At 58.6% G+C, this 16,149-nt stretch overlaps 2 protein-coding genes across 12 annotated transcripts in view; both read right to left on the reverse strand.

The window, feature by feature from the left end:
* The window catches only part of CUNH4orf50 (chromosome unknown C4orf50 homolog), a 114,437-nt gene extending 100,533 nt beyond the window's left edge, over window positions 1-13,904 (reverse strand). For all 3 annotated transcript variants that reach the window (XM_019453744.2, XM_019453745.2, XM_053901706.1), the window contains exons 1-4: window positions 13,287-13,904; window positions 9,448-9,839; window positions 4,857-4,995; window positions 1,376-1,960 (exon numbers count right to left, since the gene is read on the reverse strand). In XM_019453744.2, the coding sequence (XP_019309289.2) occupies window positions 1,376-1,960; window positions 4,857-4,995; window positions 9,448-9,737 (1,014 nt within the window). In that variant the 5' untranslated portion in view covers window positions 9,738-9,839; window positions 13,287-13,904. The remainder of the gene's footprint in view (window positions 1-1,375; window positions 1,961-4,856; window positions 4,996-9,447; window positions 9,840-13,286) is intronic.
* Window positions 13,905-14,014: 110 nt separating this feature from the next.
* JAKMIP1 (janus kinase and microtubule interacting protein 1) overlaps window positions 14,015-16,149 on the reverse strand; it is a 136,066-nt gene continuing 133,931 nt past the window's right edge. For all 9 annotated transcript variants that reach the window (XM_053901714.1, XM_053901708.1, XM_053901707.1 and 6 more), the window contains one exon: window positions 14,015-15,488. In XM_053901714.1, coding sequence (XP_053757689.1) covers window positions 15,459-15,488 — 30 coding nt within the window. In that variant the 3' untranslated portion in view covers window positions 14,015-15,458. The remainder of the gene's footprint in view (window positions 15,489-16,149) is intronic.

Consider the following 16,149-nt stretch of genomic DNA (forward strand, 5'->3'; position numbering starts at 1 on the left):
ACGGGTGGGTGGGTGGATGGGTGGGTGGCTGGGTGGATGGGTGGATGGATGGATGGGTGGGTGGATGGGTGGGTGGATGGGTGGATGGATGGGTGGGTGGATGGATGGGTGGATGGCTGGATGGGTGGGTGGGTGGATGGATGGGTGGCTGGGTGGGTGGCTGGATGGATGGGTGGATGGATGAATGGATGGATGGATGGATGGATGGATGGATGGATGGATGGCTCGGTGGATGGATGGGTGGGTGGATGGATGGGTGGATGGCTGGGTGGGTGGATGGGTGGGTGGGTGGATGGGTGGGTGGGTGGATGGGTGGATGGGTGGATGGATGGATGGGTGGATGGATGGCGGGGTGGGTGGGTGGATGGGTGGGTAGGCGAGTGGATGGATGGATGGATGGATGGATGGATGGATGGATGGATGGGTGGATGGGTGGGTGGGTGGATGGATGGGTGGGTGGGTGGATGGGTGGGTGGGTGGATGGGTGGCTGGGTGGGTGGACGGATGGGTGGAAGGGTGGGTGGATGGATGGGTGGGTGGCTGGGTGGGTGGGTGGGTGGGTGAGTGGATGGATGTGTAGGCGAGTGGATGGATGGATGGATGGATGGATGGATGGATGGATGGGTGGATGGGTGGATGGGTGGGTGGGTGGGTGGGTGGCTGGCTGGATGGGTGGGTGGATGGGTGGATGGATGGGTGGGTGGGTGGATGGATGGGTGGGTGGGTGGGTGGGTGGATGCCTGGGTGGGTGGATGGGTGGGTGGATGGATGGATGGCTGGATGGATGGGTGGGTGGGTGGATGGATGGGTGGGTGGGTGGGTGGATGGGTGGATGGGTGGGTGGGTGGATGGGTGGGTGGATGGATGGGTGGATGCCTGGGTGGGTGGGTGGGTGGGTGGGTGGATGGATGGATGGGTGGGTGGATGGGTGGGTGGATGGAAGGATGGGTGGATGGAAGGATGGGTGGGTGGATGGGTGGATGGGTGGATGGGTGGGTGGGTGGATGGGTGGATGGATGGATGGGTGGGTGGATACCTGGGTGGGTGGGTGGGTGGGTGGGTGCCTGGTTGGGTGGATGGATGGATGGATGGGTGGATGGGTGGATGGGTGGGTGGGTGGATGCCTGGGTGGGTGGGTGGATGGATGGATGGGTGGGTGGATGCCTGGGTGGGTGGGTGGGTGAGTAGATGGGTGGGTGAGTAGATGGGTGGGTGAGTGGATGGATGGATGGATGGATGGATGGATGGGGCTGGTGAGGCTGGATGAGTGGATGAAGAGGAAAACTGGGGGACGGAGGCGCTGGTGACTTGCAAGGGGCTGTAGGAGAAAGAGAAATCCGAAAACCCACTGGTGCCTTGGGTTGCGGCCACTTACCGGGCTGCACTGACCGGCAGAGGCAGTGCTGCGCGCGCTCTCCCCGGGGGCTTGGGCGCCCAGCTCCTCTCGCAGGCTGCGGTTTTGCTGGGCGAGGTCCTCCACCTGGCCCTGCAGGCCGATCTCCGACAGCTTGAGCTCGTAGATGCAGCAGCGAAGATCCTCCAGCTGCCCGCGGAGCCGGCGTTCCGTGGCGCGCTGCTCCCGCAACCGGCGCGCCGCTTCGTCCCGCTCGCGCTCGCCGCGCTCGGCCCGCGCCCGCAGGGCGCGCAGCTCCTCGGCCTCCCCACCGGGGCCGGCCGGGCAGAGGGCGCGGGGGCCGCGCGCGGCCGGGGCGTCCAGCTCCGCCAGCAGGAGGCCGGCCGCGTGACAGAGGCGCCGCACGTCCTGCTCCAGCCGCCGCACCTGCTCCCGCAGGCCGCGCTCCTGCTCGCGCACCAGGGCCAGCTGGCGCCGCTGTGTCCCTCGGCAGCGCTCCAGGGCCGCCGCCTGCCGCCCCAGCGCCTCGTCCTTGCGCCGCAGCCGCTCCCGCAGCCGTCGCAGCCGCCACCGCTGCCGCCTGGCCGCGCGCTCCTTCTCCAGAACCTACAAGTTGGCGGTGGAGTGAGGGCGTCAGGAAGTCAGCCCCGCACACCGTGAGCTCCCCGGTGGTGCTTGGAAGGAAACTGTGCACTGGGCCGGGTGGGCGTCAGCTGGTGTGCACAGGGAGGCGCGCACTGGTGGTTCCAGTACCGAATACCTCGGCACCACTTTATAAAGAGCTGCCTCCTGGACCTGCCTGGGTTTCCCCACTTCTACCCAGGACCTCCCACATCTCTGCATTTCCATACCCCTCAAGTGTTCACGCCTGGCCCTGCAGAGGTCAGCCAGCCCTGGCTTCTGGCTGCTGAGACAAACCACAGCAGCCATATTGGGCATACCCCCCAAGAACTAGGTACGGTTACTCCCCCCTTGGGATGCTCATAAGTGGCTTGTTTCATCATCAGTCTCCACAGCCAGGATTCCAACCTCCGTGTATCTGAAAGGTCTGGAGAACACAGCTCTCTCTGTTCTTAGACCTAGCCTCCCTCCGGGCCCTCGAGCTGTGAGCTGGACTGGGGTGACCCAACCACTGGGTCACAGGAGTCACCCGCGAGTCCTGGCCCAGTTTCCAAAATGAATCGATCACAAGGGGTCGAACTACTTCTATGTGGAGCTCTCTCTCAGCCACTCGTGCCTGCTGTCGGCCGGGAGATCTGGTGGAAGACAGAACTGAGCGTGTGCGGAAGACGAAACCTGGGGACCGCTTGGCACGCTTTGTTCGACAGCTTGGTTTGGGGGATGTGGGGCAGATAAACCTGGAGTCCGATTCCCCGGGAGGAAAACTGTCCCCAGCTATCCCGTAATCGGCGGTGCGTTATCCCCTAGATGGGTCTGCCTTTATGGGCTTTCAGAAGGACCACAGGTCACTACAGAAATGAGATGGTTTTGCACGCAAATGCTTCCTGGGAACATTGACGCGACAGGACAAAACTGCCGTCTGGCCCATATTGGGCATAAAGAGCAGAGAGAACTCGTGCACGCACCCCTGCAAAACTTGCTCCGAAGTGTGGGCATCTCTGGGGAGAGGTTCGGGGTTAAGGGGGCTGGGCTGGGTGGTAGCTGGGGCAGGCGATCTCGGAGGGTCCCTGAGCAGAGCACCCGCACCACTCTGACTTTGTGCCCCTCATCTGGACGTGGGGCTCCTGACCCGTCTCCCCAGGAGCATACGGGTTACAGGAGACGGTAATAAGGAGGTGCGTGTAGAAAAGGCGTGCGTCCCACACAACTGCTGGTCCCGCGGTGCCTCCGAGCCCCCTGACAGCGCTGTCCCTGCTTGTCACCCTCGTCCTCTGTCTCCCGTCACACTGGGAACGACTCGTGACTGCAGGGCTGTGGCTGACTCGTCTTGGAAAACCTACATGTATATCGGGCACGGCCCCAAGCATATTTATTGAAGCATTTTCCACGGAGAGGTGGCATTCTTCCTGCTGGGGACCCACGCGACGCACTACCTTTCACGTGAGTGACGGCGTGCTAGGAGCTGAGACGGCCAATCAACTGTACTTTCTGCACCCAAGCTCAACGCAGAGGGCAAAGCAAAAACTGCCACTTGTGTGTCTCCCTGGCATTTCGAAGGCGAATTGCAGCTCAGTGGAGCCCCTTATCTTTCCGTGCTCCACGTCTGTCTCAGTGAAGGCCGACATCGGGGCTTTGCACGCTTCTGTGACGGCTCCCCACACTTTTACAACTTGCCCCTTTCCACGCACACGTGTGCCACTGAAACAGAAGTCTCACCAAACAGCCGTCCTCCTTACACACGTCGCGCCCTTTCTTATTTTCTAGTCGATCCCGTTTTGGGAACTGGTTTCCCACCACGCTGCTGGGCCGTAAGCGGCAATCGGCGGAAACAGCCTCTTTGAGAGCCCCCTGTGGCTGTCCTGGAAGGCCTTCATTTCTGCCTCTGCAATATTTCCTCACGTGCCCTGCCCTCCAGCCTTCATCATCGCCCCCGGAATATCTCAAGAAAGGCTAATTAATATTCATGAAAGGAGCCGCTGTTATTTACTGTGACCGTTGTCAGCGTTTAACGCGTACCGACTCTCTTAACCCACACGACAGTCCAAGAGGGTTGGTCCTATAATCATTCCCATTTCACAGATGAGGAAACTGAGGCCCAGAAATCGCAGCCAGTGAGTGGCTCCACCATCTCTGTCTCCCACGCAACTAGAATAATTTCCCCCAAACCCCGTCCTGAGCCTCTCCTGCTAAAGTTTCCTAAAGCCTGCCCCTCACTGCAGTCAATACTTGGTTCACACCCTGGCCCTTCTGGAAGCCTCCTGTCTCACCAGCGCCCTCTCCCGTGCCCACGCCCTCTGCTCCCGCCCCGGTACGCCCTCTGCACTTCTGTGCCTGCGCACAGGCTGTTCCCCACGCTCCACGTGCCCTTCCCACAAGGGCCAGGCCAGATGGCTTCCTGTAGCTTCCTCCCGCCCCCCACCCCATGCACCCACACCGTGCCTGCACCCTCCTCCTGGGACCTGGCGCCCGGTTTGGGCGTTACCTGTTTCCTATCTGCGTCCCCACCTGCGTGCCGGCTCCTGAGGCCGGGGACCCTGCATCAGTCATCACCCGCTTGTCCCCACGCCAGAGCTGGCTTCCCCGAAGGGCCAGAGAAACGAACTTGAGTCCAAAGCTCCCGGTGCGTGCGCGGCCTCTGCTCGTCACCCAGTGCTTTCGCCAGCCCCCTGCCCCCCCGCAGACCCCAGCCAGGACCTCTGTGAGGCCGGCAGGGCAGGACGGCGATCCCGCTTTACAGATGGGGCCCGCTGAGGCCCAGAGAGACCCCGTGACCCTGCCCCAGGCCCTGCAGCTCCCGCCTGCACCGTTGCAATCCAAGCCCATGGGGTCACCCTGCTGGATGGAGAAACCAGTAGCAGAAACAAGGGGGAGGAGAGGGTACCTGGCTGGCAAGCTCGTCCCGCAGGGCTTGGAGCTTCTCCTGGGCCCGGGCAGCGTCGCTCCTTTCCTGCAACACGCGGGCGTTCAGCTGGTCCACACTCTGGAGGAGCTGTCTCTCCGACAGCTCTAGCTCCTGGATTCTGCGGCATTGAAGCGGGAAGATGCTCACTCAGGGTGCAAGTGTGGCCGGAGAGTTTCACAGACCCTGGGGCCAAACTTTGTGGGGTTTTTATGGGTTTTTTTTTTTTTTTTTGGTCATTGGGCCAGTTTGATATTCTGACAATATCACACTGTGCGAAACATTCACACATATTTAAGATGATTTGGAACGCTTCCAAGATATCTGTCGAACAATACGGCAGCATGCATCGAGAGTCTTCAACGCGTTCTCATCCCTGAGCCCGTAATCCCAAGTTCAGTCGACACCAACAAAGAAGGGCTGTGCCATGTGGCCCAAGAGCTTTGTCTGTGTCGTGTCAATCCATCCTACGTTAGCAGCCTGCAGGTAGGTTCCCTTACCCCTACTTCACCCTCAAGAAAAGGGAGGATCAGAGAGGCCGGGCAACTTGCCCGAGGTCACACAGCATCCTAGAGCCCAGTCTGTCTGACTCCTGAACTCATGCTTTTTTAACCCTGCGCTCTGTTGACCCCCGCGTGAGCTATAACCTTTCAAATCTCTTCCGAGGAAATGAATGAAATTCAGAAAAAGTTTTCTGCAATTGAAATCACTCATCCTGTATTACTTACAACAGAGAGAAGGTGGAAACGGCCTGATAATTAGGGACGGCTCAGCCACAGGAAGCCTTTTCTTATCATCCTGGGGAAATGTGGAACTTGTATCGCAGGCCGGATGTGAGCCCTGACCGCAGCTCCGTCCGGAGGAGGTGCACGGGAGAATGGAGAGAAACCCAAGGGGACAGGCTGGTCCCGCTGGGACCCCAGGAACCACAAAGACTGCCCATCTCCTGTTCGTGCCTGGCTTCCAAGTCCCCTTAATGTGCCAATCTCCCCTCTATGACAGAAATCCAGGCAACACGTGGGAAGTGCGTTCACAGCCCACACCTGTGCACACCTTCACTCCTCGGCCCACGCCACACAGGGCGGCCTGCTCCGCCAGGACAGACTCTGTGCCCCTGGGGGAGGACCCAGCTTTGCTCCCTGACCCGGCCGCTGACCAGCCACGGGGCCTCACCTGGGATTGTTCCCCACCGTGACCCACGGTCTCTGTATCTGTAAGATAGAGGTACTTGTGCCTGGCTCGGAAGGGTTATTGTGAAGAAATGAAATGATGCATTATTATTCCTAATAAGGACAAGAGCCCCCTCTCCTGCCCTGAGGCCCTGGGGAAGGCTCTCGTAAGCGAAGGAAGAGGGTGTGCCCCTTGTATGGATTGTAATCAGGTTCCTTCCAAGCCGAACCCCAGGAATGGCCCCAGGTTAATCAGTCAGAGTCAGGCCGAGCACTCGATTGCTTATAAAATGTAGTGATATGGGGGCGCCCGGGTGGCTCAGTCGGTTAAGCCTCCAACTTCGGCTCGGGTCACGATCTCGCAGTTTGTGAGTTTGAGCCCCGTGTCCGGCTTTGTGCTGAGAGCTCGGAGCCTGGAGCCTGCTTCAGATTCTGTGTCCCCCTCTATCTTTCTGCCCCTCCCTCCCTCTCCCTCTCTCTCTCTCTCTCTCTCTCTCTCAAAAATAAATAAAACATTAAAAAATGTGTTTTAAATGTGATATCTGAAAGGGATCAGAAAAGCCTCTCTTTCCATTTTTTGAGATCGACCCAGAACACTAAAAATGAGACAATATTTAACTCTGGTAATTATCCCCATACTTGAAGCAGAAAATGACTAGTCTCACCATGGCAGGCTGAATATTGGCCCTGCAATATATCCGGGCTCTAATCCCCGGCACCCATGAACATTGCTTGAAATGCAAGAGACTGTAGCTGTGATGACGTGAAAGGCCTGGACACCATCTGGGTGGGCCCTGCCTGCCGTCACAGGTGTCTGTCCTTGCAGTAGGGAAGCAGAGGGAGATTCCCAGGTGACCCCTGAAGCTAGACGCTAATCTGCTGACTCTGTGGGTGGGGGAAGGTGCCGGGGGCCAAGGAATGCAGCTGTGGATGCTGGAAACGAGGAGGGAACAGATTCTCCCATGGCTCTCCCCACGCCTTGACGTTGGCCCCCGGGGTTGTCGCTGTAGGGCTTCAGCCTCCAGAACTGTCAGACCATCCCTGTGTGTTGCCTTAAGCCACCAGGTTTGTAGAAATTTGTTTCAGCAGCCCTTGGAAACAAACACGCCCACGGATACGAAATCGACAATGAGGTGCCATTTTCCACTGGTGACCAGTTACGCAACTATCACTACGCAGAGCTGCAGACTGCTTGCTATGAAACCAGGGGCACCACGAGAAACTGCCCCCCTCCCCCCAACCCCGGCTGCTATTACCACCCTGGGCGGGGCCACTGGGGTTCACGTCCCAGTCCCACCCCCCACCACCACGTGGCTGGATGGGAGTGACTGTGGAGAAGTCACTTAACTACCCCACGCCTTCCTTTCCCCATCTGTAAATGAGGATAACATTATCACCTCATTTTGGGTATCGTCTTAAGGATTAAATACGAGGCGATTTAACAGTGCCTGGAACAGAGTAAGCACTCAGTGGATGGTCCTGTTACTTTTGCTGCAGTTTGGTTGGAAATGAACGGGCAACACTGATGTAATAAAGGTGGGAGGGGCTCTTCTTCCTCAAATTTCAACAACGCTTCATTATTTTTATAATAAATGCTGTTTAATTTTAGCTCTTTCCTCCAAGTGAAGTCCTAAGACCAACCTTAACCGTACCCTAGCAAGATGAAACCCACGGGGCGTTCGACCCCTGGCTGCAGCTCTCAGTGACCCTGGATAAGGTGGTTCATCCTCCCCAGCCTCTGGTCCCCCGCACCTGCAGGGTGGTGCGGCCCACCTTCAGAGAACAGAGGACATGTCCTGCATTACACACAGGACAGGCAGGTCCAGGAGGCCTCCTCCAGGATGGCCTCACCCCAGGCCCCAGCCACAGAGGCCCCCTCCTCTGCATCGCTCATGGTGCCCCCAGGGCTCCTTGTCTCTCCCTGGCATGGAGGGATCTCCTTTGGCAGACGTTTTCCCACCATTTTCCACAGGCTCAGTGACTTTCTGGCTTTCACTGCCCATCTTTCTGGAGAAAGATCTGAATCCACACCGTGTGTGGGTTACACTCTCTCCAGGGCCGGGGCCCTACCTTCCCTGGGTCTCAACCCCCAGGGTTTATATTATGGGCTGATCTGCGTCCCCCTCAAATTCGTATGTCGAATTTGAGGACCTCAGACAGTGACCGTATCTGGAGACAGCGTCTTTACAGAGGTAACTGAGTTAAAATGAGGTCGTATGGCTGGGCCCTGATCCAATCTGACTGGTCCTCATAAGAATAGGGGATTAGGACACAGACACGAGAGGAATGACCATGTGAGGACACAAGGAGAGTCCTCAGAAGGAACCAAACCTGCCTGTACCTTGAACTTGGACTCCCAGACTCCGTTAAGCCCCCCAGTCTGTGGTACTTCCTCAGAGCAGCCTGAGCAAACTACTACAACTTAGCACATGACTCTTGGGTGGGCGAGTGCAGGTGGTAGAATAGTGAGTGAGCGAATGAATGAATGAATGAATGAGTGGACAATCACATAGAGTACCAAGCCAATCTTTCTGAGACGTGAGTTTCTCCACGTAAAAAGCTTTACAGAGAGGAAACAAAAAGGAAATCACGGGTAAATACACATTGAACAACTCGCCTTTATTAAAAGGAAGGAAAAGACAAGAAAATGGTGACGTCCCAGACAAATTCAAGACACTTGGCTGCTGGGATCTCGGTGAACCTGTCAGAGTGGAGCCCAGCCACTGCTGTCCTGTGTTTCCAGGTGTCTCCCCTGATATGCACGCAGGACCCCGCCTCACTCTGTGGGCCTCGGTGTCAGAAACTGGTCAGGAAAGAGCACGGGCCTTGAGAAGGAGCCGGGCTCGCATGCCCAACCTCCAGACCACGTTGGCTCCATCAGGGAAACAGAGCCCACCCCCGGAGGTCAGCAGCGAGGGACAAGTGCAGGGAGTCTGCTGTGAAGGTGACAGAAGAGCTTAAAGGCCAGACGCGCCAGACAACGGAGAGATAAGCAACCGGCAGGAGCCACTGCGGCCCCTGCGTCTCAAGGGACACATGAGGAGGAAGCAGGGACGCTGGGCCACAGGCAGGGGAGGACCGCAGAGGAACCCTGGGCATGGCTGAGGCACCGCTGGCCCAAGATGTCACCCGGAGAGGGTGGCTCCCCGCGGTGGCTCCCGTTGGCCGGACCCACTTGGAAGCCTGAGCTGGGAGCCTGGGAGACTGTGGGCTCAGCCCGAGACGCGGAGCAGAGGACGGGAGGGAGCGGGGACCAGTGCGGGTCGCAGAGGCAGCAGGCAGGCTGCGTAGCACAGGCCGGCCGCGCCCCCGGCCACAGAAACGATTCGACACACCGATCTAACACGGTTACGGGGCTCGGATTCCTTAAGTACACAAGCAAGAGGTGCAAACGCCGTATTTACCTGCTTCTGAGCCTGGACTCCGACATCACGTGCTTGTCCACAGCTGCCAGCAGCTTCTGCTCTGAGGATTCCAGCTGCTTCCTGAGCACGCCCGCATCCGTGTCTGGGCTTCCAGCTGCCGGAAGACAGCCGGGCTCCTCACCACCGTCCTCTACGTCCTGGAATACCCAGCACGTGTCAATCTTCACGTCAACGTTCATCACATCAAACCCATCGCTGCCGGGGGCTCTGACAACGTAGCTGAAGCTTTTCTCAGTCCGCCCTCTGGCTACGGGCTCCATCGCGTGCATAGTTCACGGGTCAAGACTTAATGCCACGAAGTGGATCTGCGACTCTGACTTTCTGGAGATTTCCGGAGGCCGCGGTGCCTTCAGATTGTGTGGGACAACACCCTTTGAGGAGGGCAAGAACAGGTGAATGATTTATGAGTACTTCTGAGGCCTTGGGTTTCACTGGCACACACATCATACAATATGAATGAACGCCTCTCGTTTTACAAGCTGGCATGCCAGAACTCACCCAAAGCAAGACAAAGTTGCGGAAAAGTCACCTGAAATTGAACGCTTAATGCTGCGCACAGAGAGATAAAACGAGATTTCCGGGCAGGACCGTCAGAAATATAAATTCTCAGTGGTGAATGAAGTTCTATGCCTCCTCTCTGAGGACAGCAAACGTTAATCAGGGACCTAGAGCTCGCCAGGCAGAGGGGTGGGGGGGCTAGTGCTGCTCCGGGTATCGCCCGCGCTCTGGGTCATGTCACCCTAGCCGGCCCAACCATCCCGGTAACCCTAGGAGGTGGGCATCATCGTGCCCATTTTGTGGATGATGAGACAGAGGCTCCGGAAGGTAGAGGAGCTCATCCAGGCCTCACATATGGGAGGTGCTGGAGTCAGGATTCAAGACCGGGTCCAAATCCAAAACTGGAGAGGTAAGGAGTGCACCAAGGCCCCGACGGGAAGAAGCATGTCCTGTGGGAGGGAGCCCACTCAGGACTCGGGTCAGTGGACTCAGGAATGGAGGACCGCAGCTGGCGGACCTGAGCACAGGCTTCCAGCAGGCGGAGGCAGCCTTGGGGTCAAAGCCCCGCGGCATCGGCAGGACAGGCGAAGGGAGTGGCCAGCCCCGTGGGCACTTGGAGGGGAAATGAGGGCAGAGGACAGAAGGTGAGCTGGGGCCGTATCAGTGCAGGCCTCGAGCTCCAGGACAAAGACTGAGGCATCTCTCTGTGGGCAGCGGGGTGTCCCAGGGGTGTTTAGAGGCAGGGAGGGCCTGGTCTGATTTCCCCTGAGGAAGGAGCACTCTGGGGCCTGTGGGTGGCTCTGTCTGTTAAGCGTCCGACTTCGGTTCAGGTCATGGTCTCAGGGTTCATGAGTTCAAGCCCCGCGTCGGGCTCTGTGCTGACAGCTGGGAGCCTGCTTTGGATCCCCTGTCTCCCTCTCTCTCTGCCCCTCCTCTCCCCTTTTCAAAAAAATAACATTAAAAAAAAAAAATACCAGGCTTAACTGCCCCTGTTAAAATAGTGGAAGGGACTCCCCCCTGCCCTTATTTACGGGAGCATTTACTTTAGAAAACTTGTAGGGGCACCCGGGTGGGTCAGTTAAGCGTCCGACTTCAGCTCAGGTCATGATCTCACAGTTCGTGAGTTCGAGCCCCACGTCGGGCTCTGTGCTGATGGCTGGGAGCCTGGAGCCTGCTTCGGATTCCGTGTCTCCGCCTCTCTCTGCCCCTCTGTCTTTGGCTCTCACAAAAAGAAATAAACATAAAGGAAAACTTGCATATGCTTTGTTCGGCTCTTTGAAATACATGTAAATCTTTTTGAAAGCTAAATAAGCTTTTTTGCCAGCTTTCTGACCCAAGGGTTGTCTTTCTGAAGACCCTGGGACCATCGCTTTGGAATGTAAACATCCAAGGATAATAGAACCCTGTCTCCCAGATCCTGTGGGAGGCGAGGGGCCTAACTGCAGTGGGTGCCTGGCTCCACACTGCAAAACCAGCCTGCCATAAAGACGAGAAACGTTTCCTTCTCCTTTGAATAAAGCAAATTAAGGAACACAGAGGGTCACCCCCACGGCCAGGTGGATTTAGGGGGACTTGTGCGTAAAAGACAGTGCTGTCCGGTCCCCTGATTTGAGACCTGAGTAGTGTTTATCTTGAGGGCACGTGTGCAATGGACTGTGTCTGCTTGGCTCATAGAGGGGCGAGATTCCTTTCTGTCTTTGCAAACCTCTGAGCGGAATTGCCCATGATGCACGTCACTGGTTTGACACTTATTCAATACTAAACGTGCTTTCCTTCTTATTTACCTCTGTAGAGACGTTGTCCGGGTTGGGGGCAGATTTTGTTTTTCATACATTTTGTTTTTCATACATTTTGTTTTTCATACACAACAGTGGACCCGTGTGCTGGGGCGGCCCAGAGGGCTTCCGACAGACACGGGGTGGCCAGAGGCAGCAGGGCGGGGCATTGGCCAAGAGGGGATACAGTGGGCCAGCTTGGACCTCAGGTGCCCAGGCCACACGGCCTGGGTTCGAATCCCATCTCTGTGGCTTCTCTGACAGAATCCTGGGCAAATTACCTAACTGCTGGGCACAGTCTGGGGGGCAGAGTCTGGGGTCTTCAGAAGCCCCGAGCGCTTCGACGACCTCAGGGAGGAGCACCCCCAAGTGGGCAGGCCTCTAGCAGGTTCTGGTTAAATGTGAGAAAATAGGCTGAGACAAACAGGTCATTGTTTGGACCGGGACTGTCGGGCAGGGTTCCACCGGTCACATACTGGTTATGGGAGGCGAGGGAAATGCAGGAGCCAGAGACCTTGAGGCTTTCAGCCTCCAGGATGCAAGGACGGGGAAGAAAGGGGGCAGGAGTGGCTGATGGGAGGAAAGATCATGAGTTTGCTCAGAAGGGTATTGAGCTCATGCTGGAGCACAGCGTTCGTGTCTCCAAGGTAACCAGGGCCCCCTGACAAGGGGCGGGGTGCACACACTCAGTGCACCTGCAGCCCTCCCACCCCCCACAGCGCCTCAGACAGTGCGGGGGTGCTTCCGGATGAGCTAACCCCAGAAGCAGCACGCACCCAGCCTTTCTCACGCCACAGCACCCGGCTCAGCGTGTGCAGGGGAAGGAAAACACACCCGTGCGCATCTGGGCCCAGAGTGAAGTAGGGCCAGCGGTCAAGTCCTCGTGCTCCAGGAGGACCCTCGCGTCCTGGCTCGCCTGCGACTCCCCCCATTTTAAAACCGGAAGTCCCACCTCCCAGGCAAACGGGGAGGGCTTGTCACCCTGCACCGCCGGTCTCCTGGCCCACAAATGCTGCCAGAACAACAGTGACGGGACACGGGTCTGCCCCCTGGACTTCTCTGCCCAGCTCCTCGCGGGTGGCCGCCGGCCACAGAGGAATTAGGGTGAAGGGTGGGAAACCATGCATTGAGGCCTCATCACATGCCAGGAACTTGACCCGGCTCTCCCTTCATCCCGCCCACAGATCTGCAAGGAGGGCGGTGGGAAAGGGTGGACCCAGCCCTTCTCCTCTCTGCATGAGACGCTGACCCGGGGACCGGCCGACCTCGGAGCTCTGCCGCCCTGGGAACCACACGGGCATGGAACTTGGGCTGTGCTACGAGGTCACACCCACCACAACAGCCCCTTCCGGGAGTGGGGGACGCGGATGCAGTCTAGGTATGCATCTCGTGAGCCACCAGAGCTCTGAGGCCCTCCCGAGTTCAAGGGCTGTCGTAACCGAGCCTGTCCCGGGCAGGGACCTCGGAAGCAATGCCCAGGACTGTCACGAGAAACACTGGCGCCTACTGGGGACTTCGGGCTTTTCCGCCAGGAACGCTCCATACCTGCTTGCGTGGTCTCATTCCCTCGCACCTGAGCTGTCTCAGAGAATGGCTCCCGGTCCCCCGCGGGTTGTTTGGTCTCCTTGCAGGGCGAGTGCCAGGGAGGGAACCAGGGTCCGGAAGTCCTGCGGGTCTAACCGTCTAGTTATGCCCAACAGAGAGCAGGGGTGAGGCGTTGCATGGGGACCATCACCCCCATCCTCCGGAAGGAGTTAAGACTCGGGGCAGCAAGTACTTTGCCCGTGTCGGCTACAAGGAAAGGGGCCAGGCTGGGAGCGGACCCAGACGGGTCTGACTTCAAAGCCAATGCCATTCCTGTCGTCTGAGTGGGAGAGCCGAGCAGACAGAAGGACGAGGACAGGAGGGCGTGAGGACCACGCCCCTGGACGCTCCAGCAGCGGGGAGAGGGTGGGCAGTGCCATAAAAACGCTTCCTAGAGAGCTGTGTACACCACCTGGACTTCTGCCTACTCAGCAGAGGAAGGGCTCTGTGCGCTGCCTGGGCCCCGGGGAAAGCAGATGTGTGTTCATTTGCACTCCCTGCGCGGTTCCCCACTCCCATCGCTCCCTGGGATGCTCAGATGCCTGTCTTCACGCGAAGACACCAGTTCATGCACGTTCGGTCGCTGAACGGTGTAAGTCGTGGGGGCTGGGGCGGCGGGTGCTCAAAAGAGAATGGTCTCTCCTCAGCTGTCCTGTGCGTGTTTGCTTAGAGCCCCCTCGGTTCTTCGATTTGGTTTGGACATCCCTCCCCATCGGGCCGGGGCGCCCCTGCTGCGCTCACGGTCACCGCCTTCTCCGTCCTCCGGTCTGCCCTTCTGAGAACCTTCCGCTCCTCCGCTGCTCCCCTCCGCGGCCCGAATTTCAGCCACTTCTGTCTCCTCCAAAGGCTCTTCTTACTAGAAATCACAGGCTCGCTCTCGCAGCCCAGCAACCACAGAGCAGCCAATCTTCCCGTCCTTGGGACCGACCCGTCCCCGCTACTGCTCCTCCCTTCCTTCCCCTGCACCGCCTCCTGTTTAACTTCATCGACTCTAATTCTGCACATCTTCCTTCCAGACGTTTTGGAGACAACAGTCACGTGAGCAGGGGCTTCTGGAGATGCTCACCCCCCCCCCCACCCCACCGAGAACAACAAGAACAGCATCACCCCAGGTCACATCTCTCCTCGGGGGCTCTGCCTCCGGGGCCCGACTCTCAGCAGCCGCTGTCTGGCCTCCTTGGCTGCCCCGGGCGCTCCGTCTGCTCGAAGGTTCCATTCGGGGGCCCCAAGATCAGGAAGGGCTCCCTCCTCCACAACTGAGAGAGGGCGGCCCTGGGGTCAGACCGATGCGGGGGGAGGCTCGTCCCCCACGGACGCTCCACGGAACACTCCGCCTCCCGGCATCTTCCCTCGGCAGCGTCTTGCAAATTACAACCAAGATGCGAGGCAGCGCGGGTCGTGGTGTGGTCAGGGACTGCGTCCACCTCCTCTGTCCTCGCTCCAGGGACAGTCATGCTCTGAGACTTTCACCGTGTCCCATCCAGGAGAGTGATGGAGCCTGTGGCTTCTTTCTTGGACTTCTGAGGTCCTTGGATCCGCCCTCCACAGTGGGCAAGGCTCCTGCCCCTAGTCAGAGTCCTGCGCTCGCGCTCTCTCTCTCAATCTCTCTCGCTCTGTCTCCCCCTGGTGGCCGCCCGCTGGATCTGCTGCACGGGGCTCTCGAAGGGTTTTGCTGACCGGGGCTTGACTTCGGGTTCAGATCACAGGGACACTTGCAATTCACTTGGCTGACAGATTCCGGGTACACAGAGCACAGTTCATGGAGACATATGTACAGAAGTCTGCGTCCAGGGGAGGCATGCAGTGCGGGGACAAGGGCTCTGGCCTGGCCCCCGGCCGCGCAGTGGCTCCCCAGTGACTCGCTTTCTAGTAATTGCACTTACTTTCCTGGTATTCAGGTCTCTGCCCCTTGGGCTTCGATGGTGCCAGAGTGGGGGCTCGGACGTGGCCCCGAGCTTGACAAAACCCCCAGCGTCTTCGGGGCTCCTACAGCTCGGCCCAGCCAGGACCCAGCCGTAGGTCAAAAGGCCTCCTCGTCAAGTACACGTGAATTCTGTTTCCAGTCTCTGGCTTGAAGGAGCTTGTTTTGCCGTTGGATTTTGGTGTGAGTGGGGTTGGGGATGCCGCGGGGACTCAATGTATTCCATAAGCTCTTTTTCTATCCTGTAAGATTAAAAAAATAGTTTGAAACGACGCAAAGATCAAGGGTTCAAATGCTTGGAGAAGCCCCTGGCCTGTCTGCCCCCCGCCCCGCCCCCACTGCCCTCCTAAACTCTCCAGCTGAGCCCACTGAGGGACCTCTGCCGACAATGCAGGGGAGGAGGAAACGGGACTCGGATGGCCTGTCCTCCAGCACCTCCCCCCACCTCCCTGGCTACTCCCACTCCCCATCCGACGCGACCTGGGACCATTCCTTTACTCACTGCACAAACACTGCACGAACATCGACCACGTGCCGAGCCCTAGGCCCTGGGACACAGAAGGTCCCAGGCAAAGCCCTGGCGTGCAGGGGGGCGGCTCAGGGCTTCCATGAGAACGTCAGGCAGGGAAGGACCTGGCAGCGGAGCTCAGCCTGGGGGTCAGGGCAGCGGATGGGCCCTGCGGGCATCCCCAGAGCTCACAGCGCTCTCGGCCTGGGCCAGATTCAGAGGCAGATCCTAGAGGCCCTGGCAGACCCCCTACCCAGGGGGCATTCAAGAACGAAGAGAATGGGGAGGGACATGGGCGCCCACGCAGGCACTCGGGTGAGATCTGGGCCCTGGGGACATGCAGGGCAGAGCTGGACCCCCTGCCCGGATGGCTCATGCAAGGTCCCCGCAGGGGT

Source organism: Panthera pardus, unplaced genomic scaffold (assembly GCF_024362965.1).
Source record: "Panthera pardus isolate Hobbes unplaced genomic scaffold, ASM2436296v1 HiC_scaffold_13, whole genome shotgun sequence".
In the NCBI taxonomy this organism is placed as follows: Eukaryota; Metazoa; Chordata; class Mammalia; order Carnivora; family Felidae; genus Panthera; species Panthera pardus.